Source organism: Amblyomma americanum, chromosome 4, assembly GCF_052857255.1.
Source record: "Amblyomma americanum isolate KBUSLIRL-KWMA chromosome 4, ASM5285725v1, whole genome shotgun sequence".
Taxonomy (NCBI): domain Eukaryota; kingdom Metazoa; phylum Arthropoda; class Arachnida; order Ixodida; family Ixodidae; genus Amblyomma; species Amblyomma americanum.
The window spans coordinates 20,427,670-20,452,696 of record NC_135500.1 but is presented as its reverse complement, the minus strand read 5'-3'; the positions used below and the strand labels follow the sequence as shown (position 1 = coordinate 20,452,696).

The following is a 25,027-nucleotide window of genomic DNA, read 5'->3' as shown; positions in this document are numbered from 1 at the left end:
TATCAGCACCGATGTATTCCCTCGTGAAATACAAATCGCAGGGGTAACTTATCTTTAAAAAAGGCGATAAAAACCAGCTCGGAACTTACAGCCCAACATGTATCTTAACCGTATTTTGTAAACTACTCGAAAAAGTAATACTCAGAAACTTTTTCAGTTTAAAAAAAGCACCAAATCATAATAGCCGGTCAGTATGGCTTCCGTAAGCATCGCTGTACTGAACTTGCATTATTAGATCTAAGGGAATATATATCTAATGCGCTCGAACACGATGGGATAGTGATTCGTATATTTCTTCATTTCTCGAAGGCGTTCCACCTACTAAACCATGAAATGCTTCTTTGTAAGCTTGAGCGCTGTGGTTTCCGCGCCCGTGCACTGTCACAGACAGCAACAATAAATGGCTTTCTATTAGATATGCAATATGTAGGCTCTGGTGTTACGCAGGAACGTTATTGGTCCCTTTATATTTAATATTTATATTGTCACGCGTGAATGCGGTGATCACTGAACACAGGAACGCAGGATCCGACGAACGTCTGCACCACAGCTCAAAATCACTGACACCTCCGCTTCCTCTTCATCGAGACGGCGCGTGTTTCAGGTCAGCGCTAAGCGAAAATGCGGAATGCACTGTGTCACTGGCCCCCGGCAAAAAAAGAGCATCGTCCCGATACGTAGCCGGTGTGTGGAAAAAAAAAAGTTCACCAAGGGAAGTTCACGTGTTGTGCGGCCGTAAGTCCAGCTCTAGCGCTACCGCTCGTAGTAAGGCTTGAGGCGGACAACGTGTACCACCTCAGGGTGCTGGGAGTGCCGAGTCTTCTGAAAGCCGTCAGGAACGACCTCATAGTTCAGGTCTCCAAGTGGCCTGATGACTTTGTAAGGTCCAAAATACCGGCAGAGGAGCTTTTCGCTAAGTCCGCGTCGGCGAATGGGAAACCAGACCCACACACGGTCTCCTGATGAGTACCGAGCATCACGGCGTCGGAGGTTTAGTGATGGGCATCTCGGCATTGTTGGTCGAGAATCCTCACCCTGGCCAGCTGACGAGCCCCTTCAGCGAGGTGCAGGAAGGTGTGAAGATCCGCCTTCGGGTCGATGTCGTCCACATGCGGTAACATGGCGTCTAGCATCGTGGTCACGTCGCGGCCGTAAACGAGACGGAACGGTGGCATCTTTGTCGTTTCCTGAACGGCCGTATTGAATGCAAAGGTGACGTATGGGAGCACTTCGTCCCAAGTTTTGTGCTGAACGTCGACATACATGGAGAGCATGTCACCTAGCGTTTTGTTTAAGCGTTCCGTTAAACCGTTCGTCTGAGGGTGGTAGGATGTCGTCCTTCGGTGGTCTGTATGACTGTGGAGTAAAATCTGCTGTAAGAGGTCAGCCATGAAAGCTGTACCCCTGTCGGTGATTAGGGACTCCGGGGCACTGTGACGCAAAACGATCTGATGGATGAAAAATTTTGCTCCGTCAAGGGCTGTGGCACTTGGCGCAGCTGATGTTGCTGCGTATCGGGTCAGATAGTCAGTTGCCATGATGACCCACTTGTTTCCCGAATGAGAAAGAGGGAATGGGCCCAGCATGTCCATCCCGATCTGCTGGAAAGGCCGCGATGGTGGTGCTATAGGCTTCAAGAATCCAGCAGGTTTTATTGCGGGCACTTTGCGACGCTGACAGCCTCGGCACGTTCTGACGTAGTGTGCAACGTCCGACTGAAGGCGGGGCCAGTAATACTTCTTTGATTCTTGCAAGCGTGCGGGCTACACCCAAATGTCCAGAAGTCGCTTCATCGTGTGAAGCCTGAAGGATTTCGTCCCTTAGGCTCGACGGTATAACAATAAGGTATTGCTGATTGTTTGCGGCGAAATTTTTCTTTACGAGGACACCATGGCGAACGCAAAGAGATGCTACCGAGCGCTTGAAAGCCTTCGGGACAGTCGGGCGGGTCCCGTTAAGAAACTCAATGAGGTCCCGAAGTTCTGGGTCGGCGTATTGTTTGTCAGCAAGGCTTGTAGCACTGATCGCATTTAAGGTGATGTCATCGTCGTAGTTTCCGTCCTCCGTTGGGGATTCGACGGGGCCACGCGAAAGGCAATCGGCATCCGAGTGTTTCCGGCCGGACTTGTACGCCACTGTCATGTCGTCTTCTTGGAGGCGCAGACTCCATCTGACAAGGCGGGCTGATGGACCTTTGAGGGTCGCAAGCCCACACAAGGCATGATGGTCCGTAACTACAGTAAAACGTTTTCCATAAAGGTAGGGTCGAAATTTCGACGTCGCCCACACGATCGCTAGACACCCTTTCTCAGTTGTTGAGTAGTAAGCTTCAGCGCGAGACAAAGAGCGGCTGGTGTAAGCTATGACTCGCTCACGACTGCTGTGGATTTGAACCAGAACGGCACCCACGCCTACGTTGCTTGCGTCAGTATGAAGCTCCGTATCTGCGTTTTCGTCGAAGTGAGCCAGAACTGGAGGTCCTTGCAGGTGACGTTGAAGAGTTTCAAATGCTTGAGCTTAAGGGGCATCCCACGTGAAATGCGTGTCTTTCCTTGTCAAACGCGTCAGGGGCTCGGCGATTTGAGCGAAATCTTTCACAAAGCGACGGTCATCATCATCATCATCAGCCTTACTACACCCACTGCAGGGCAAAGGCCTCTCCCATGTCTCTCCAATTAACCCTATCCTTTGCCAGCTGCATCCACCCTTTGCCTGCAAACTTCTTAATCTCATCCGCCCACCTTACGTTCTGCCGCCCCCTGCTACGCTTACTTTCTCTTGGAACCCACTCCGTTACCCTTAAAGACCAGCGGTTATCCTGCCTTCGCATTACATGCCCTGCCCAAGCCCATTTCTTTCTCTTGATTTCGACTAGGATGTCATTAACCCGTGTTTGTTCCCTCACCCACTCTGCCCGCTTCCGATCTCTTAACGTTACACCTATCATTTTTCTTTCCATGGCTCGCTGCGTTGTCCTTAACTTAAGCTGAACTCTTTTCGTTAGCCTCCACGTTTCTGCCCCGTAGGTGAGTACCGGTAAGATCATGCTGTTGTACACTTTCCTCTTGAGCGAAATTGGTAAACTGCCACTCATGATCTGCGAGAATTTGCCATATGCGCTCCACCCCATTCTTATCCTTCTAGTTATCTCCCTCTCATGATCAGGATCAGCTGTCACTACCTGCCCTAAGTAGACGTATTCCGGCACAATTTCTAGGCTCTCGCTGCCAATTGTGAACTGTTGTTCCCTTGCTAGGCTGTTGAACATTATCTTGGTTTTCTGCATGTTAATTTTTAGACCCATCGATCTGCTCTGCCTGTCTAACTCGTTGATCATGATTTGCAGTTCACCTCCTGAGTGACTCAGCAAGGCAATGTCATCAGCAAATCGCAGATTATTTAGGTATTCTCCATTTATTCTTATTCCCAACTGTTCCCAATTCAGGCCTCGAAATACGTCCTGCAAACGTGCGGTGAACAGCATTGGCGAGATCGTGTCTCCTTGCCTGACGCCCTTTCTTATTGGAATTTTATTGCTGACTTTATGGAGGACTATAGTAGCTGTGCAGTTGCTATATATATCTTACAGTATTTTGACATAAGGCTCTTCTACCCCCTGATTACGCAATGCCTGTATGACTTGTGAGGTTTCCACTGAGTCGAATGCTTTCTCGTAATCAATGAAAGCTATATATAGAGGTTGGTTATATTCTGCGCATTTCACTATCACCTGATTGATAGCGTGAATATGATCTATTGTGGAATATCCTTTACGAAAGCCTGCCTGATCATTTGGTTGATTAAAGTCTAACGTTGCCCTGACTCTATTAGCGATTACCTTAGTAAGTACTTTGTAGGCAACGAATAGTAAGCTGATCGGCCTGTAATTTTTCAAGTCCTTGGCGTCTCCCTTCTTATGAATTATGATAATGTTTGCATTCTTCCAAGCTTCTGGTACAGTCGAGGTCATAAGGCATTGCGTATACAGGGTGGCTAGTTTTTCTAGCACGATGTCCCCTCCATCCTTCAACAGATCTGCTGTTACCTGATCCTCCCCAGCTGCTTTTCCCCTTTTCATTGCTTCTAAGGCTTTCTTTACTTCATCTTTCGTTACTGGCGGGATGACGCATTGCTGTGCACTGCTGTCTTTCTCATTAGCGCTCTGATTACATTGGCTACTGTACAGGTCTGTATAGAACTCTTCGGCTACGTTAACTATCTTATCCATATTGCTAATGACATTGCCCTGCTTGTCTCTTAATGCATACATCTGGTTTTTACCTATGCCTAGTTTCCTCTTCACTGTTTTTAGGCTACCTCCGTTCTTTATAGCATGCTCGATTCTCTCCATATTAAACTTCCTTATGTCGGCTACCTTGCGCTTATTTATTAACTTTGATAGCTCCGTTAGTTCTATTCTATCGGTAGTGTTAGATGCCTTCATGTTTTGGCGCTTCTTAATCAGATCTTTCGTCACCTGAGATAGCTTCCCGGTATCTTTTCGAACTGTCCTGCCACCTACTTCTACTGCGCACTCCGTAATTATTGATGTCAGATTATCGTGCATTGAATTAACATCAAGATCATCTTCCTCAGTTAAAGCCGAATATCTGTTTTGCAGCGCTATCCTAAACTCCTGTGCTTTCCCTCTTACGGCTAACTCGTTAATGGTCTTCTTCTTCGCTAGCTTCTTCCGTTCCCTCTTCAAGTCTAAGCTAATTCTAGACGTTACCATTCTATGGTCGCTGCAACGCACCCTTCCGAGGACGGCCACATCCTGAATGATGCCAGGATTAGCGCATAGTATGAAGTCGATTTCATTTTTAATCTCACCATTGGGGCTCTTCCAGGTCCATTTCCTGTTTTCTCGTTTGCGGAAGAAGGTTTTCATGATCCGTAAATTATTTCTATCCGCGAATTCGACTAATAACTCTCCCCTGCTATTTCTAGAGCCTATCCCATAGTCACCTACCGCGTGGTCGTCAGCCTGCTTCTTGCCCACCTTCGCATTGAAGTCGCCCATCAGTACAGTGTACTGCGATTTTACTTTATTCATTGCTGATTCTACGTCCTCATAGAAGCTTTCAACGGTCTGGTCATCATGGCTGGATGTGGGTGCGTAGGCCTGCACCACTTTCAGCTTGTACCTCCTATTCAGCCTAATTACTATAGCTGCTACCCTCTCGTTAATACTGTAGAGCTCCTCTACGTTGCCAGCTATATCCTTATTAATGAGGAAACCCACACCTAGTTCTCGTCTATCCTCTAACCCGCGATAGCACAGTATGTGTCCGTCCTTTAGTACTGTATACGCCTCACCTGTCCTCCTAACTTCGCTAAGCCCTATCACATCCCATTTAATTCCCGCTAGTTCCGCAAACAGCACTGCTAGGCTAGCCTCACTAGCTAAAGTTCTAGCGTTAAACGTTGCCAGGTTCAGATTCCAATGGCGGCCTGTCCGGAGCCAGAGACTCTTAGCACCCTCCGCTGCGTCACAGGTCTGACCGCCGCCGTGGTCAGTTGCTCTGCAGCCGCTGGGGACTGAGGGCCGAGGGTTAATTGGTTTGATCATAGAAGGTTGTGGCCAAGTACTACACCAGGGTGGCCAAATCCTACTCTGGTGAGGGAGTGCGTTGTCGGTTTTGGTCACCGAGATCAGGCCGCACTCCAGGCCTGGTTATGCAATTCCATCGACACGCGGATTTTTTTTTTAAACCCGGTGGAGAATTGCGCGGCACCAGGGTTTGAACCCCGGTCGTCTTGCACGCGAGGCGGATGTTCTACCTCTACGCCATCGCTGCATCACTCTACGCCATCGCTGCATCACGACGGTAGTAGGCACATAATCCTAGAAAGCAGCGGACTTCCTTTTGGTCCTGCGGTGGAGGGAAATTGGCAATAGCTTTGGTTTTGTCCGGATCCGGCCGAACTCCCTCGAAACTGACGACGTGACCCAAGAACTTTAGCTCAGTGTAAGCAAAGCGGCATTTCTCATTTTTTAACGTTAGCCCAGAAGACTTTATGGCTCGCAGCACAACTTCAAGGCGCCGAAGGTGCTCCTCGAACGTTGGGGCGAACACAACAACGTCATCAAGGTAGACGAGTCATGTCTGCCACTTCAGGTCTGCCAGAACTGTGTCCATCAGCCGTTGAAACGTCGCGGGTGCAGTGCACAAACCAAATGGAATTGCCTTAAACTCATAGAGCCCGTCCGGAGTAATAAATGCGGCTTTTTCTCCGTCCCGTTCATCTACATCGATTTGCCAATACCCTGATTTTAGGTCCATGGATGAGAAATAATTTGCATAGCAGAGGCGATCGAGAGCATCGTCGATTCGAGGAAGGGGATAAACATCTTTTTTAGTTACTTTGTTTAGGTGACGGTAGTCCACACAAAACCGCAGTGTAACATCTTTTTTCTTCACGAGGACGACAGATGCCGCCCAGGGACTACGAGAGGGCTGAATGACGTCGTCTCGAAGCATCTCCTTAACTTGACGGCTGATTGCGGCGCGTTCTGTGGAAGACACGCGGTAAGGTGACTGTCTGAGAGGGTGCACGGCGTCATCTGTAATTATCCGATGCTTGACCAAGTGTGTTCTGCCGACGCGGGAAGAAGTCGAGAATGTATCGCCGTAGCGCTGGAGGAGATTTTCTACTTGGCCTCTCTGCTGCGGCGAAAGTGCGGGGTTAATGTCGTACTGGAAGTCGGGAACAACGGTGTGAACTTCTGTTGACGACACCATGGCAAGACTGGGCGCTCGTCGAATATCGGCGATACCATGAACGTAGGCCACAGTAGTCCCAAGGCTAAGATGTTGGTGCTCACTGCCAAAATTCGTAAGCAGGACTTCGGTTTCTCCGTTTTCGAGGTAAACGACCCCTCTGGCGACAGCAAGGCAGCGGTCGAAAAGCATAATTGGTTTGCTTTCGACGACACCTTCAAACTTTCGCAGCGTCTTCGCGCCGACAGAGATCACAACGCTCGAACGGGGTGGAATGGTGACGTCATCAAGAATGAAAAGAGCCGCGGGACGTTCGAAAGCACTGTGGATTGCGCTCTCGGTGGAGAACGTCACTGACTTCGATTTAAGGTCAATGACCAAGCCATTTTCTGTCAAAAAGTCCATTCCGAGGATTACGTCCCGGGAACACTGGTCGAGTACGACGAAGGTGGCCAGGTACGTGTCCTCTTCGATGGTTAATCGTGATGTGCACGTGCCAGCTGGGGTGATCAAATGACCCCCAGCAGTACGAAGCTGTGGGCCCGTCCAAAGTGTGGTCACCTATTTCAGAGTCGCTGCAAAAGGTCCACTGATTACCGAGTAGTCGGCGCTGGTGTCCACAAGTGCGGTGACGTCGGTACCGTCGATTGAAATGTTCAGATCAGCAGTTGCAGTCGTAGGTGTACGGGAACGTCGCGGAGCCCGCTCACAGCTGCGGTGCGGCACCAGGAGGTTTCGTTGCGGCGAAGAATTGATGCGGCGAGGCGTGTTATCGGTCTGGTGATCGTCGGTGTGTCGTATAAGCGGTCGGTCATGTTTGTGCAGCAGTGGAGGATCTTGGACATGTCGCAGGTGAGCAACCTTGCCCCCAAAGGTTGCCGCTTCTAGTTTTCCCGACGGGGACTAGGAGACCTTCCACGCAAAATGTCGGCGGAAAAACGTCGCGGAGACGAGAAACGACGTAGAGACGGCGACCGGGCATAGCAGTGTGGCGCTTCGGGTGTCGCGGCCAGGTAATCGCTTATTTCTGGAGGCCATTGACCACGCTGCGGTCGGGGCGCATCGACACGATATCCCTGCAGACCCATACGTCGGTAACGACAGTTGCGGTAGACGTGACCGGGCCCACCGCAGTGATAGCACAGAGGGCGATAATCGGCGGTACGCCAGACGTCGCTCTTCCGAGGGAGAACCTGAGAAGGGTGAGGTGGGTGTGGTTGGCGGCGAATGTGGCCAGGTGTATCCGGGCTACTTGGAGGTGGCGGTGGACGGCGAACGGCTGCGGCGTATGTCATCATCTGGGGTGTTGTGTTCGGGTGAAGAGGGGCTGGCGGCGTGAACGCCTGTTGGACCTCTTCACGAATAATGTCCGAAATGAAAGAAACTTGCGGCGACTCCGGGGCTGGAAAGAGCTTTTGAAGCTCTTCGCGTACGACAGTCCGGATGGTTTCCCGAAGGATGTCGTGGCTAGAAGCATCGACACCGCTGGTAGACATCAGCGACGGCGGACGCTCGTACTGTCTGGATCTCATGTCGAGCATCTTTTCCATCGTAGCGGCTTCGGAAACAAATTCGGCGACCGTTTTGGGCGGGCTTCGAGCTAACCCAGCGAAGATCTGCTCCTTGATGCCCCTCATAAGAAAACGCAGCTTCTTCTCTTCGGACATGTTGGGATCAGCCCGGCGGAAGAGCATCGCCATTTCCTCGGAGTAAACGAGGACGGTCTCGTTTGGTAGTTGGACGCGTGTCTGGAGAAGCAGCTCGGAACGTTCTTTCCTGAGGAGGGTGGTAAAAGCCTGCAAAAACTGAGTCTTGAAGGAGCCCCATGTTGTTATTGTGGCTTCTCGGTTCTCAAACCAAATACGAGCTGCACCCTCCAGTGAAAAAAACACGTGCTGCAGCTTCGAGTCGTCAGCCCACCTGTTGCATTGGGCTATGCGCTCGAACTTCTCGAGCCAGTCCTCCGGGTCCTCACCTGGGAAACCTTGAAAGGTGGGTGGTTCGCGTGGCTGCTGCAGCACGACAGACGGCAAAGGGATGGCATCCGGCATGCTGACGGGAGTGTTTGTGGGCACTGATGGCCGCGCTGAGGTCAGTTTCCTGGCGGTCGGACGAGACTGCAGAGGCCCGAACTCTGGTTGCAGTCCTTGCAGCCGCCGGCTACTTTGATGGGTGGGCGTGACTTCGACTCTCAAGATGTCAAGCGGGCTGGAGTCTCGGCTTCTTGGAGGGGTCCTGAGCATGGGATGCACTACCCAGCAAAGCTCCACCAAAATGTCACGCGTGAATGCGGTGATCACTGAACACAGGAACGCAGGATCCGACGAACGTCTGCACCACAGCTCAAGATCGCTGACACCTCCGCTTCCTCTTCTTCGAGGCGGCGCGTGCTTCAGGTCAGCGCTAAGCGAAAATGCGGAATGCACTGTGTCAATATCAATGACATTGTGCAAGCAACTCCCCTAGTCAAATTCCTCATCTATGCTGACAGCGGCAGTAATTTTCTTGCCGGAGATAATATAACTGAACTGATAGATGCCGCAAACAATGCACTAAGCGAATGAAAACTTGAGTAATAAAAACGCGCTATGGCATTAACAATGTAAAGACTATACTCGTTTTTTTAATAGGTAAACACAAGCCAGTTTGCCTCACTAAGGATATATTCCTTCAGTATGTGCCCATAGAAATCATACCTTTATTTAAAACAATAAGCGTAATATTTACTGAAAGATTGTCATGGGATGAGCATGTTAGCTTCGCAGTAAATAAATGCTCATATAATATTGGCCTTCTCTATTGGAACCGTAAGATGCTGCTACAAAATAATTCTCATGCTGTATAATTTATTTTTGTAGTCAAGAGTTTGACGAAACGTCGTCTGGTCAGGTAGAGGCATAATAAAAACATAGGGTCACTGACCAAGTCAAAATTTTAAAGAAACGTATTGACGTTTCGGAAGCCCTACGGCTTCTTTGTTCACAATGGGTGAAACCAGGCAAAAGCATGCGTTTATATCTTATTCAAAAATGCGTCGTAATGATCTTGCGTAGTCAGCAGGCAGATTTCCTTGCGTCCGATTTAGTGTACCGGGAGTGGTTTGTATCATCAAGGACTCTAGATACAGGCGTCTAGAAGTGATTCGTTCTCTGGCAAGCACACGTGCCCCGTCCCAATTGATGACATGTCCAGTCTCTTGCACGTGTTCGGCCAGAGCGTTAGCAGCACTGCGTCCTTTCGCCACGTCATTTTTGTGCTGCTGGATCCGTCTGCACCAGTTTCCGGATTCCCCGATATAATTCCGGTCGCAATCTTCACACGGAATCTTGTACACGACCCCAGGATATCTGTCAGGGGGAAGCGGGTCTTTCACATTGACGAGCTCGTTTCTAAGCTTGCTTGTTGGAACGTGGGCAACTTGCACGCCGTACTTTCGGAATACCCGACCAAGTGCTTCACTGATATGTGGCATGTAGGGGATGGATGCGCGTTTTGGCTTAGAAGCATTGGCGACGTCAGAAGGTGGCGGTCGCTCCAGTACTTTCTTTTTTGTGTTTGCCACAAAACTTCTTGGATAGCCATTTCTCGCCAAATCCCTTTCAACAGTCTTTAGCTCTTCCTTCAGGGACTGCTCGTTCGAGCACGTGTTTATTGCTCTTTCGACTAAAGAGCAGACGACAGAGCGCTTGTGTGCCATCGGGTGGACAGAATAAAAGTCAAGATAACGGCCTGTGTGCGTAGGCTTTCTGTACACGGTGAACTCCAGGCTCGTGGGTTTTCGCGTCACACGGGTGTCCAGAAAAGAGATGCAGCCATTCGCCTCCTCTTCCACAGTGAACTTGATTGAGGCTTCTATGCCGTTGAGGTGGTTTAAGAACCGTTGGACGTGTTGTTTCTTTAAGATGCAAAAACAATCATCCACGTACCTGACGAATAATTTAGGGCGTGGCTCGAATGTTTCTAGGGCTTTCGTCTCGATGGCTTCCATTGTGAGGTTAGCCGCCGTCACGGAAATTGATGCTCCCATGGCTGTGCCGAAGGTCTGTCGATAGTAATTGCCACCGTACGAGAAATATGTGTTGGCAAGGCAAAAGGAAAGAAGCTTACATAGGTCGGGTACGTCGAAAGGTGTGCGCTCTTCAAGAGACGAGTCCTCGTTCAAACGAAGCTTGCAGGTTTCCACAGCCAGGTCAACCGGAACGCACGTGAAAAGGGAACAAACATCGAAGGAAACCATCACTTCACCACTTTCAAGTGCGACGTTCTTCACTTTGTTAATGAAGTCCACTGAATTCCGTATATGCGTCTCGGTCTTGCGAACTAGAGGAGATAAAATCTTGTGCAGGTAGCGAGACAAACTTTGGAGTGGAGACCTTGTAAAATCCACAATAGGACGCAACGGAACACCTTCCTTATGAACTTTCGGCAGCCCGTAGATAGCTGGCGCCGATCCGTTTGTGCAGAGTAGCTTGTAATATAGGCTTCTTTTTGACGGTGGAAGGAACTGAAAAATCGTTGACAGTAGCTTTTGAAGGTCCCTCTGGACTTTAGAAGTGGGGTCTTTGGGTAGGCGGCTGTAAGTTTCCGGGTCCTGAAGCAAATCTTCAATTTCGGCTTTATAAGACTCACGGTCAAGAATAACTGTGATGTTTCCTTTGTCGGCTGGTAGTATCGCAATCCTGCGGTTACTGCGTAGCCTTTCTAGTGACTTCCGCTCTTCTGAGGACAGAGGGCACACAGGGTCAGACTTGCGTATACGTGAAAGTATCCCTATCGCCTTCGTACGGACTTCATCCCTGAGACCAACGTCTAAAAGTTGAACAGCGCTTTCAACGGCAGAGATCACTTTTTGTGAATCTGGTGGCTTTCCTTGGTTGAAGTTCAGTCCGTGACTTAGAACCTGGGCTTCGCTCGGAGTCAGAGTGTAAGAGGAAAGGTTCCGTACCTCAGACAATGGTGTCGCCCGTATGCCCCTTTTTTCGGAGGTAAGTTTGTCGAGCTTCGATGCCTGGGCCCTCTCGTGTTTTTCCTTTGTCAAGCGGGCTTCTTGGTTGGCAACGAGTTGGATCTCGTGAAAAACATCTGGAGCCGAAGATTCTAGGAGGCGCCTTTCACAGAACACATCATTGTCAAGGCGTTTCAGAGTAAGTTTGCATTCTTCAATGCGGGCTTGGACGAGAAGGCGCTCCGCTTTGTTGATCACTTGGTGTCCAAAGGCAGATCTTACGGGTCTGTGCAGACGAAGGGATCTCGGCGTCACACGGTGAATCTTACAGGCCAAGTTGAATTGCAGATGCGTTCGGAAAGCTGCCAGTTTTGACGAACTACGAATGAAATGGCGGATGCTTGTAATGACTGGCTGCCCATACTTATGGCGTATGTTGATGTAGTCAAGAGTTTGACGAAACGTCGTCTGGTCAGGTAGAGGCATAATAAAAACATAGGGTCACTGACCAAGTCAAAATTTTAAAGAAACGTATTGACGTTTCGGAAGCCCTACGGCTTCCTTGTTCACAATGGGTGAACCCAGGCAAAAGCATGCGTTTATATCTTATTCAAAAATGCGTCGTAATGATCTTGCGTAGTCAGCAGGCAGATTTCCTTGCGTCCGATTTAGTGTACCGGGAGTGGTTTGTATCATCAAGGACTCTAGATACAGGCGTCTAGAAGTGATTCGTTCTCTGGCAAGCACACGTGCCCCGTCCCAATTGATGACATGTCCAGTCTCTTGCACGTGTTCGGCCAGAGCGTTAGCAGCACTGCGTCCTTTCGCCACGTCATTTTTGTGCTGCTGGATCCGTCTGCACCAGTTTCCGGATTCCCCGATATAATTCCGGTCGCAATCTTCACACGGAATCTTGTACACGACCCCAGGATAGCTGTCAGGGGGAAGCGGGTCTTTCACATTGACGAGCTCGTTTCTAAGCTTGCTTGTTGGAACGTGGGCAACTTGCACGCCGTACTTTCGGGATACCCGACCAAGTGCTTCACTGATATGTGGCATGTAGGGGATGGATGCGCGTTTTGGCTTAGAAGCATGCTTTTGCCTGGTTTCACCCATTGTGAACAAGGAAGCCGTAGGGCTTCCGAAACGTCAATACGTTTCTTTAAAATTTTGACTTGGTCAGTGACCCTATGTTTTTATTATGCCTCTACCTGACCAGACGACGTTTCGTCAAACTCTTGACTACATCAACATACGCCATAAGTATGGGCAGCCAGTCATTACAAGCATCCGCCATTTCATTCGTAGTTCGTCAAAACTGGCAGCTTTCCGAACGCATCTGCAATTCAACTTGGCCTGTAAGATTCACCGTGTGACGCCGAGATCCCTTCGTCTGCACAGACCCGTAAGATCTGCCTTTGGACACCAAGTGATCAACAAAGCGGAGCGCCTTCTCGTCCAAGCCCGCATTGAAGAATGCAAACTTACTCTGAAACGCCTTGACAATGATGTGTTCTGTGAAAGGCGCCTCCTAGAATCTTCGGCTCCAGACGTTTTTCACGAGATCCAACTCGTTGCCAACCAAGAAGCCCGCTTGACAAAGGAAAAACACGAGAGGGCCCAGGAATCGAAGCTCGACAAACTTACCTCCGAAAAAAGGGGCATACGGGCGACACCATTGTCTGAGGTACGGAACCTTTCCTCTTACACTCTGACTCCGAGCGAAGCCCAGGTTCTAAGTCACGGACTGAACTTCAACCAAGGAAAGCCACCAGATCCACGAAAAGTGATCTCTGCCGTTGAAAGCGCTGTTCAACTTTTAGACGTTGGTCTCAGGGATGAAGTCCGTACGAAGGCGATAGGGATACTTTCACGTATACGCAAGTCTGACCCTGTGTGCCCTCTGTCCTCAGAAGAGCGGAAGTCACTAGAAAGGCTACGCAGTAACCGCAGGATTGCGATACTACCAGCCGACAAAGGAAACGTCACAGTTATTCTTGACCGTGAGTCTTATAAAGCCAAAATTGAAGCTTTGCTTCAGGACCCGGAAACTTACAGCCGCCTACCCAAAGACCCCACTTCTAAAGTCCAGAGGGACCTTCAAAAGCTACTGTCAACGATTTTTCAGTTCCTTCCACCGTCAAAAAGAAGCCTATATTACAAGCTACTCTGCACAAACGGATCGGCGCCAGCTATCTACGGGCTGCCGAAAGTTCATAAGGAAGGTGTTCCGTTGCCTCCTTTTGTGGATTTTACAAGGTCTCCACTCCAAAGTTTGTCTCGCTACCTGCACAAGATTTTATCTCCTCTAGTTGGCAAGACCGAGACGCATATACGGAATACAGTGGACTTCATTAACAAAGTGAAGAACGTCGCACTTGAAAGTGGTGAAGTGATGGTTTCCTTCGATGTTTGTTCCCTTTTCACGTGCGTTCCAGTTGACCTGGCTGTGGAAACCTGCAAGCTTCGTTTGAACGAGGACTCGTCTCTTGAAGAGCGCACACCTTTCGACGTACCCGACCTATGTAAGCTTCTTTCCTTTTGCCTTGCCAACACATATTTCTCGTACGGTGGCAATTACTATCGACAGACCTTCGGCACAGCCATGGGAGCATCAATTTCCGTGACGGCGGCTAACCTCACAATGGAAGCCATCGAGACGAAAGCCCTAGAAACATTCGAGCCACGCCCTAAATTATTCGTCAGGTACGTGGATGATTGTTTTTGCATCTTAAAGAAACAACACGTCCAACGGTTCTTAAACCACCTCAACGGCATAGAAGCCTCAATCAAGTTCACTGTGGAAGAGAAGGCGAATGGCTGCATCTCTTTTCTGGACACCCGTGTGACGCGAAAACCCACGAGCCTGGAGTTCACCGTGTACAGAAAGCCTACGCACACAGGCCGTTATCTTGACTTTTATTCTGTCCACCCGATGGCACAGAAGCGCTCTGTCGTCTGCTCTTTAGTCGAAAGAGCAATAAACACGTGCTCGAACGAGCAGTCCCTGAAGGAAGAGCTAAAGACTGTTGAAAGGGATTTGGCGAGAAATGGCTATCCAAGAAGTTTTGTGGCAAACACAAAAAAGAAAGTACTGGAGCGACCGCCACCTTCTGACGTCGCCAATGCTTCTAAGCCAAAACGCGCATCCATCCCCTACATGCCACATATCAGTGAAGCACTTGGTCGGGTATTCCGAAAGTACGGCGTGCAAGTTGCCCACGTTCCAACAAGCAAGCTTAGAAACGAGCTCGTCAATGTGAAAGACCCGCTTCCCCCTGACAGATATCCTGGGGTCGTGTACAAGATTCCGTGTGAAGATTGCGACCGGAATTATATCGGGGAATCCGGAAACTGGTGCAGACGGATCCAGCAGCACAAAAATGACGTGGCGAAAGGACGCAGTGCTGCTAACGCTCTGGCCGAACACGTGCAAGAGACTGGACATGTCATCAATTGGGACGGGGCACGTGTGCTTGCCAGAGAAAGAATCACTTCTAGACGCCTGTATCTAGAGTCCTTGATGATACAAACCACTCCCGGTACACTAAATCGGACGCAAGGAAATCTGCCTGCTGACTACGCAAGATCATTACGACGCATTTTTGAATAAGATATAAACGCATGCTTTTGCCTGGTTTCACCCATTGTGAACAAGGAAGCCGTAGGGCTTCCGAAACGTCAATACGTTTCTTTAAAATTTTGACTTGGTCAGTGACCCTATGTTTTTATTATAATTTATTTTTACAATCTCGTTTCAGCTATTGCCGTTTAATTTCGGGTGCAACAACAGCAGGACATATTCAGAAACTGCATGTGCTGCGGAAAAAAAAGTTTTCAGAATCCACGAAAACACTCAACAAACCTACCACAAGCCAACAATTTTCTTAAAGCAATATACATTTCCAATTGCTAAGCTTTACGACTACCGCTTGAACATGAGTATGAAAAACTAGGTCTCAAAGAACGCACCTTTTCCTTCAAAATTAGCTCGTCTAGAAAAACGAGATTCATTTTCATTTTTTCCTTTCATATCAGTTATTTTTCTATTTTCAGTGTAAAGCACAAGAAATATTGAGCGGTGAAGCGGAAGAACTTACAGAACTTCGTATGGTGATCAAAAACTTTAAAATAAACTACCCGACTTCTTAACAACCTCGTACAAAACAATAATGTCCTTCAAAATGATACACGCCGGAACTTGCTCGAGTATTTCTTGCATTTATTATAAACATCTTCGTTTGTGACCTGCTTAACCTACTTTTTTCATTTATTCTTTTAAGCTCGCAATGATTGCGACCTTCCCGCTAGTTTTCACCGTGCTGTTGTTGGTGTGCCGATTGCTGTAAACTGAAGACAGTTTTATTCTCTCCATTTTTGCTCGTGTTGAGATGCACATGTGATGTACTCTGCTTTATGTCCATATGCCAGACTACTGCACTGCTGCCAAAGTGGGGGGCCTTGTCAAACTGTCAAACGGCAGCTTTTACTGCGGGCTATCTTTTGTACCTTGCTGGCAAAATAAATTGAGTTCAATTCAATCCTTAGAAGAAACATTGTACATCATCCAGCTACGATTTTTTTTTCTTTATTGCCTGGCTTTGACACAGAAAATTGCACATAACAAACAATCAACAAAAGACAAACGCTATGTACACCCGACTCGAAGTCAGCCAGCATGAGTCTGGCTTCGTCAACTTAAAATTCACGCAGTGTACAGAGTGGCTCTAGTCTTGAGAGCCACTCCGGAGGCTCCGCTGCGGCCTTCTGAATGGCCAGAAACATGTCCATACTTTCTCGAAAGTAGATTCGGGCGGGTCTTGCGTCTCTGTCACAGTGAAAACCCGCCATTCTCGATCGCCATATACAGTGGAGGCCTGTCAGCATTATTAAATCATAAGGCACCCCATCCTCATTTTCAACACATAAGTAACGGATGCCATACGGGTCTAGTGGAAATTCTTTCTTTAAGGTTCGCTGTAATACATCCCAAAAATAAACCCCTTCCCAACAGTGTAAAAATACATGGTCTATTGTTTCAGGCTTTCTGCAAATTAAACAGTGAGAACCCCAGGGTAAAAATAATTCCTTTCCCTCTAAAAATTTTTTAACCGGTAAGGTTCCGGTGTGCAGCTTAAAAAAGAAGGTTTTGGTTCCTGATGGCACCTGCATGTTTTTAACTCTCTTTAAAACATCTTTGCCTTGGCCTCCACAGTACAAGGCCCTGTACAAGGGCACCGGGAAAACTACATCGCACAAAGCACGGTACAGCTACGATGAGCACTAGACACGCGCTCCCATGAAATTGTTATGCCGCGGAGTTCGAGGAAGAAGAGGAGAGAGGCGCACACAGTCTGATCTGGGCTCTGGGCCGTCGGCGACCAGCTTTCATCCACCGAGATTTCACCTGTATTAAAGCCATTTCATCCGCTACATTTAGTGGAGGTGCTGGGTAAATACGTCCTGGATTCGCCAGTACCTCGTCGCAGCCGCCGTGTAGCAGGTTTGCCACCTTTCTCGCCGCAACTGTTCCTCCCAATGCCTACCACGCAAGCGACGCAGACTCGGGTACAGCTACCTGACCAAGAGACGGCCTTGCTCCATCAGCGAGAGCCGCGTACGTTCCACGGCGAGACCGAAGAGGACGTTGAAGAATGGCTTTGGCATTATGAAAGGTGCAGCAAGTACAACCGTTGGGACTCTACCGCCCGCCTGTACAATGTCGTTTTCTTCCTTGCTGGCACGGCTGTGACTTGGTTTCACAACCACGAGGAGATTCTCACTACCTGGAGCCGATTTGTCGAAGAAATCAGTAAGTCCTTCGGAGACACTCTTGCGAAGAAGGAACGCGCTGAGCAGCAACTTTCTCAGAGAGCCCAGCTGCCCGGCGAAACATGCACGCGGTACATCGAAGAAGTCTTGAAACTTTGCCGCACTGTCAACCGGCAAATGCTAGAAGATGATAAGGTCGGACGCCTTCTCAAGGGGATTGCTGAGGACGTGTATCACTTCCTTATTTCACGCGACACCCTTGATACGGTTGCAGATGTCACAAAGCAGTGTCGTGCATTTGAGTCGCTTAAAGCATGGATAGCGCCCAAATTCGGCCGCCTCTCGAATGTCACAACCGTCGCCAGCATCGACGTTCCCGACCCCGAAGACATCGCTTCTATAGTCAGGAGGATCGTACGCAAGGAGTTGGCTGCTCAGCGGCCACGTACAAATTTTGATGTACATTACCAAGAGCCATCGAGGTCCGTGCCATCATGGGAACAGCCTACGCCATGGACTGCTGCCCCAAATGGAAACGGACCATGTTACACCACCGGCTCCGAGCGGACCCGGCAATCGACGTCGCACCCTTATTTCCAGCAGCGTCCGTCCCATCCTGGTAAAGTGCCTCGTGGTGCGCCCCGTCGCGTGTCTGTCGCCTCTCCTCAACCTCCAACGGATCCTGATATGAGCTACCAGAGCAGCCAGCCGCCCATATGTTACGGCTGTGGATGCAGCGGACACATCTCCCGCTTTTGCCCGCGTCGACAACTTTCTCTACCCCCTGCACAACGCGCACCACGCTTCAGCAATGACGCCCTGTGGGAGCGGCCGCCCGCTAGCTTCTATTAGCCTCCTTCTCCCCCCCCCCCCCCCCCCCCGAGGTGCACGCAATGACTCCCCTGTCTCCGATCGCAGTATCACTCCGCCGCCGCAGCGGCAAGGCCGTTCACCATCCCCACGTCGCCGCTGCGTTTCTCCACCGCTGGGAAACTAGGTCGTGCGACCGATGGAGGTAAGGTCGCCGGACGGTCAATTTCGAGAATACCTCTGCCTATCATCATGTTAAAGAACAAAGTGTCAGTGTGTGTTGACAATGTTGAGACGGATGCTTTGGTTGATACTGGTGCCGCTGTGTCAGTTATGAGTCTTTCATTTAAGAACCGCCTTGGACACAAAGTTATGTTTGTGTGGGACAGAACTGGTACGTTTTGTGGAGTTGGGGGTGAAACTCTAGTTCCGGATGGCCTGTGCTCGGCTTCAGTTGTACTAGGTAACGAGTGCTACAGAACAGAATTCGTTGTGCTGAGACGTACCACACATGAAGTTATTTTGGGTGTTGACTTTTTGCGCGAGTGTGGTGCAACGCTTGACTTTGGTAGCGGTGAGATTTCTTTGAAGTCGAACACTATTCCGGCATTAGTGGATAACCTGTCCTGTTATCATGAAAGAGTTCTCTCCCTGACAGAAGATGCGCTGCTGCCTCCGATGACGGCAACATTTGTGCCCGTGAAATCATCGGACCATGTCTTGGGAAGACATTCAATAGTCGTCGAGCCAGATGTTCAGAACGGGGCGAAGAAAAATGTGTTGGTGCCAAGTGCCATCCTGGAGGCAGTGGGTGGTCATGCACACCTCTGGACTGTGAACGTGTCAGAAGAGCCTGCTCGTCTTCCTTCTGGTCTAGTACTCACGAGATTTGAGAACCATGTGACCCCCACCATTGAAACTATTTCTCACTGCAGCGGCGCCGCGCAAGCACAGTCTGAATATGGTGCTGCGCTTGAGCGCATGGTCAACAAATCGCTCCCGTCTAGTGAACGCCATACCCTCAAAGACATTTTGACGGCTCATATCCAACTATTCGACTTTGTCTCCAACGGATCTGGTAGCCATTTCCCTGCCTCTCGACTGCAGCATAAAATTGACACTGGAAGCGCACCCCCTATTCGCCAGAAACCTTATAGAGTATCTCCGGATGAGCGCAAGTTAATTCAAGAACAGGTGGACGACATGCTGCAGAAAGGAGTTATCCGCGAGTCTTCTAGTCCGTGGGCCGCACCTGTGATCCTAGTCTGGAAAAAGACAATTCTTGGCGATTTTCGTTGACTACCGCCGTTTAAATGCGTTGACCAAGAAAGACGTGTACCCGCTACCTCGCATTGACGACGCCGTCGATTGTCTGCATTCAGCGCCATATTTCTCTTCCGTTGATTTGCGACCTGGCTATTGGCAAATTCCCCTGCATCCATCCGACCATGAGAAGACAGCTTTCGCAACCCCAGATGGCTTGTACGAATTTAATGTGATGCCGTTTGGTTTGTGCAACGCCCCCGCGACATTCGAGCGCTTTATGGACTCTATCCTTCGCGGGTTAAATTGGGAAATATGCATGTGTTATCTGGATGATGTCATCATTTTCGGCAAGACCTTCCAGGAGCACAATGCCAGACTGCGTGTTGTTCTCGAATGCATCGGCAAATCGGGACTCATTTTGAACTCTAAGAAGTGCCATTTTGGGGGCCGGCAAGCTCTAGTTCTTGGCTTTCTAATCGACAAGGATGGCATCAGGCCCGATCCGCAGAAGATCGCTGCAGTCCGCGATTTCGAAACTCCACGCACCATGAAAAGCCTTCGGAGCTTCCTGGGACTCTCTTCTTATTTTCATCGTTTCATTGCTGGCTTTGCGCAAATTGCCCGCCCCTCACATCTCTTCTACATAAGGGTTCGCAGTTTGTGCGAACCCCTGAGTGCGAGTCCTCGTTCCATCTCCTCAAATCTTCTCTCACTTCAGCACCCCTCCTGCGGCTCTTCGACCCTTCTGCTGTGACGGAGGTTCACACTGACGCCAGCGGCGTCGGTCTTGGGGCAGTACTTGTCCAGCTGCATAGTAGGGCTGAGAACGTTGTTGCCTACGCCAGGCGCACGTTAACAAAATGTGAGCGTAACTACACTGTCACCGAATTGGAGTGTCTAGCAGTTGTGTTCGCTGTGCACAAGTTCCGACCCTACTTATATGGACGCCACTTCACTATTGTCACAGACCATCATTCTCTGTGCTGGCTCATCGGACCTCGCGATCCATCTGGTCGTCTGGCGCGCTGGGCACTGCGCTTGCAAGAATATAAGTTTGCTGTCACGTACAAAAGTGGCCGCCGTCACGCTGATGCAGACTGCTTGTCCCGCCATCTATTGCCGACTTCAGTCGCCGATGAAGACTGTTTCGACGGGTGTTTAACCTCGCTCGCGCCGACCTTCCCCAGTGAGGCGACCTTTCGGCGCGAGCAACGTCGCGACCACTCACTGCAGCCCTTTATAGCAGCGGCAGAAGGAGGAGTTGATTCAACGCCCTTAACTGTCAAAGATAGCATTTTGTTCAAGAAGAACTACTCCGTTGATGGTGCTGCCCTGCTTTTGGTCGTTCCGAAAAGTCTCCGTCGGCAAGTTTTGCACGCTATGCACGATGACATCACATCTGGAAATCTAGGTTTCTCCCGCACTCTGCACCGACTTCGCCAGCGTTTTTATTGGCCGCAAGTTTATGAGAGCACCAAGCAGTACGTTGCAACATGTGAAGAATGCCAACGATTTAAGCCACGAACCATCCCGCCGGCCGGTCCTTTGCAACCCGTAAAACCACCCACTTCCCCTTTTGAAAAAGTTGGAATTGACCTTCTAGGTCCTTTCGCAAAGTCTTTTGAGGGACGCCGCTGGGTGATTGTGTGTGTAGACTATCTCACCAGATACGTGGAAACCGCCACTCTCGTTACCGCAACGGCTGATGCTGTTTCGACGTTTCTCCTACGCACTGTTATTCTTCGCCATGGCGCACCCCGTGTTATACTAAGTGATCGTGGAAAGCAATTTACTGCTGATGTCGTGGAAGAAATGCTCCGGCTTTGTGGATCGGACTACCGGCACTCCACACCCTACCACCCGCAGGCCAACGGTCTTACCGAACGCACCAACCGCACTCTGACGTCAATGTTGTCCATGTACGTCTCGTCTGATCATCGAAACTGGGACGCAGTGCTGCCATATGTGACGTACGCTTACAACAATGCCAATCATGAGGTCACCGGATATTCTCCCTTCTATTTGCTTTATGCCAGAACTCCCCGCATTTTTCTCGACACGATCTTCCCGTTTTCCTCCAACGAAAACGAGTCGGTTGGCCAGATACTATGCCGTGCCGAAGAATCCCGTCGTATAGCCCGTTTACGTACCCTGGCCACGCAACGCCGTTCGAAAGAACATTACGACCTGCGTCATCGTGCCGTGACTTACTCTCCAGGAGACTTTGTCTGGCTGTGGACGCCAATCCGCAAAAGAGGGTTGTGTGACAAGTTCCTGTACAAGTACGATGGCCCCTTCGTCGTGCTGGACCAACTGTCTGACGTGAATTACGTCGTCGCCAAAGTGACGACGGATAAACGCCGTTCCCGCAAGACATAAGTTGTTCATGTGGCTCGCTTGAAGCGCTGCCATCGCCAATCTACCTAACTTTCTCGTGGACGAGAATCATCTGCACCCGGGGAAATTGTTACGCCGCGGAGTTCGAGGAAGAAGAGGAGAGAGGCGCGCACAGTCTGATCTGGGCTCTGGGCCGTCGGCGACCAGCTTTCATCCACCGAGCTTTTACCTGTATTAAAGCCATTTCATCCGCTACATTATGTTCCATGGCCAATTTCTATCGATTTATTTATACTTAGGTGGTGTTTGCACATATCGAACGGATGGAGTTATGGCATTATAGAAGAGAGGTGGGTAAAGAGTAGAAGCAAGTAGAACACAACTCCATGGCCAACGTACAAAGCAAATGTACGAAAAGGATTATACAATTAAAGCTAATATTACACAATCTACAATTTTATTTGCCAGTGATGAGAGATTATCCCAACGGCGCAGTCTTCGGAAAAATAATTAACCAAATTCAGTTTTACACCTTAAGTTCCGAATTTCGTGCCGGTGATCAAAACGCTGAGACCTATTGGCTTCCAGGGGTGAGCGATGAGGGGCTAAGTGGTATGTAATGGTTTTAAAAACATAAAGCTACGCAAGGGACAGGACACAGAAGAGTAGTAGCTGGTTGGCCTCAAATAAAGCAGGAACATAATATCCGCCACGGGGGAGTGACCAAGACACCGGCGGTTAATTGCAGGAAAGAGAAATGAAAAGGAGTAGTAATAGTGTATCGGCTGACAGATAGAATAATGAACAGGACGAGCACTCGTCCTGTTAACTCCTTTTCCGTGTCTTGTCCGTTGCGCAGTTTTATGTTTTTATAATAATGACTTATTGTATGGCGTCAAAATATCTTTTTCCTGTCGAATTCCAATTTCACTATGATAAATATTACGCAAAGTTTATATTGCAGTTTCTTTCGTCGTATCTTTAGACACCGTGATAGAATTGATGTTGTAATACCACAAAAGAGTTCGGCTGCTGCGTCACTAGAAGAAACAAAGAAGCCAGCAGTGCAAACGCCTTCCACGCGTTGGTGTCCATTAGAGCACGCTGCAGAATGCCGCTGCTGGCATGCTAAGCGGGAGAAAGTTACCTGTGAATGTTGAACCGAAATCGGTCTCTTTTTCTGTTACGCTCCCCCGTCGGACTGCAGAGGTGTTGCATCCAGGTTCTTGTTTTCTAGCGTTCAACTCGTCAGACAAGAAAAGAAAAAAGAGTGTGACCTCACCTCGCCAAGACCGTAGTTCGCTGTGACGGTGATTTGCGCGGGGCTGCCGGTCACTGGGTCGCAGGTGAACATCACTCCGGCCGCGCTTGCGTCCACCATTTCTTGGACCACCACTGCCATGGGCACATCCAGAGGCTGTCCGTACTGCCTGCGCACGAACGAAAATGCCTCCGATATTCTCATCGCTTTCAACTATTTCAATAGGAATAACACACTCTAGGAAGTAATTGTGCTCCTGTAATGAAATTCATTGTAATCAGTGAGTTCTTTTACCTGCTAGTAATTTAGTAAAGCAGTTACACTGGGAGAGCAACTTCGTGGCTAAAGTAATTACTCAGTTCCAAAATTACTGCTCCTCCATATGTCGACGAAGCTCTCGCGTCTCGTTTACCGGTGTAGGCCCCTAGAAATAAGCGTAGGCGAGGGAAGCAGCCTACGTGGATAAGCGGCTACCTGCGCACTTGCGTCAGCCACCGTCATTACGACAATGGCTCAGAAAGCCGCTACACAGTTTAAGCTCTGCTGGCTCTGCACACACCGACGCGACAACAGGCGTGACAGCCAGGAGCGCCATCGCATGTCGAGTCACTGGAACAGTTCCGATGACTGTAATGACATGCTTCGTTGCACACGTGACGACGCATTGCGAGCGTTTGAGCGATGTTTCGACTGTTTCGTAGGACCACCTCATGGTGACGGCTGGCTGGTAGGCAGGAAAGCTTCCAAACGAAACTCTTTATGGCGCTCACTTGCGTTCACAACTCTACGACGGCGTTAGCAGTAAACGTGTCGCCGGTCGACGAAAGTCAGAATCAGAAACCGTCTTCTCGCCCCGAGTAGTGGGACGCGGTTCTGGCTTCGCAAAAGGCCCGACTGCGGAGAACGGCGGCGGGTAGAGTAATGCCTCCACCGGACCGGAACGGTAACGGAGCTCCGCGCTCTCGATGGGAAGCGGTCGCTCTCTCCCGAGGTCAGAAGAAGGGTCAAGGAGAGACCCATCCCGTACCACATGAACCACAAACTCCACGCAGGGCGGCGCGGGGCACGTGTTGACCGACAACGGCTACAATCCAAGGGCGACCCGCACGAAACGTACGCGAACGTGGCGGCGTACCCAGAAGGGGGCCTCTTTACGGTAGCCGCCGTGATTGGAAGGGACAACATGAGCCTTAACCCTCGCGGCCTCCGTCAAGGCAGAGGACCCAGCTGCGGCTAAAACCACAGCCGCCGCACTAGTCATCAAGCACAACGACAGGGTGGGCAGGGAAGTTCACGTCGTCACCGGTTCGCAACAGGCCTGCAGCAACTTAACCAACGGGGGAACACAGCTGCTAGCGGCTCAGAACCTGGAAGAATACCATCAAATTGCGTGGACGCCGGGCAACACGGGACTGAAGGCGAGCGAAAGTTCGAACGTTCCGCTCAAGCCAAACGAGCGGGGCAAAAAACAAATACATTCCCAAAACTTCACAGATAAAGCAAGATATACCCACTACGACACCGTGGCCCGTGGTGCGCCGACACACGCTCTTCCGCATCTCGTGGGGTTTCGGGTCTAGCTCATCGTCTCGCGCTCGTCTTGCAAGTTCGTCGAGCAGCCGTGGACTCCTGGAATGAGCAAGCCGCCGACTCGACCACTCAGACGAGATCAGTAACCTCGCTCTTCCTAATAAATGTTTCTCCTCCTCCTCTCGCGTTGAAGTTTTCAGACAGCATAGACCATTGGAAATAAGGCGCATATTAAAAATGTCAGTCATCTCAAGCAATGTGGAAACTGTTGTGCGGCCGCGTTACGATCCGCGTCGCGAGGAGACGAAGAGAAGCCGTGGGACAAACGACACACACCCAGCAGGTTCCCAAACAAACCAGCTGCCCCCTTTATTCACTATG

At 49.8% G+C, this 25,027-nt stretch overlaps 1 protein-coding gene across 14 annotated transcripts in view; it reads right to left on the bottom strand.

Moving 5' to 3' along the window:
• The window catches only part of LOC144127822 (rifampicin phosphotransferase-like), a 685,750-nt gene that overhangs the window by 364,665 nt on the left and 296,058 nt on the right, over positions 1–25,027 (bottom strand). For all 14 annotated transcript variants that reach the window (XR_013313574.1, XR_013313577.1, XR_013313576.1 and 11 more), the window contains one exon: positions 23,138–23,285. Coding sequence is in view for 6 of the 14 variants with exons in the window: in XM_077660767.1 (XP_077516893.1) it covers positions 23,138–23,285 (148 nt within the window). In the remaining 8 variants the exon portion in view is untranslated. The remainder of the gene's footprint in view (positions 1–23,137; positions 23,286–25,027) is intronic.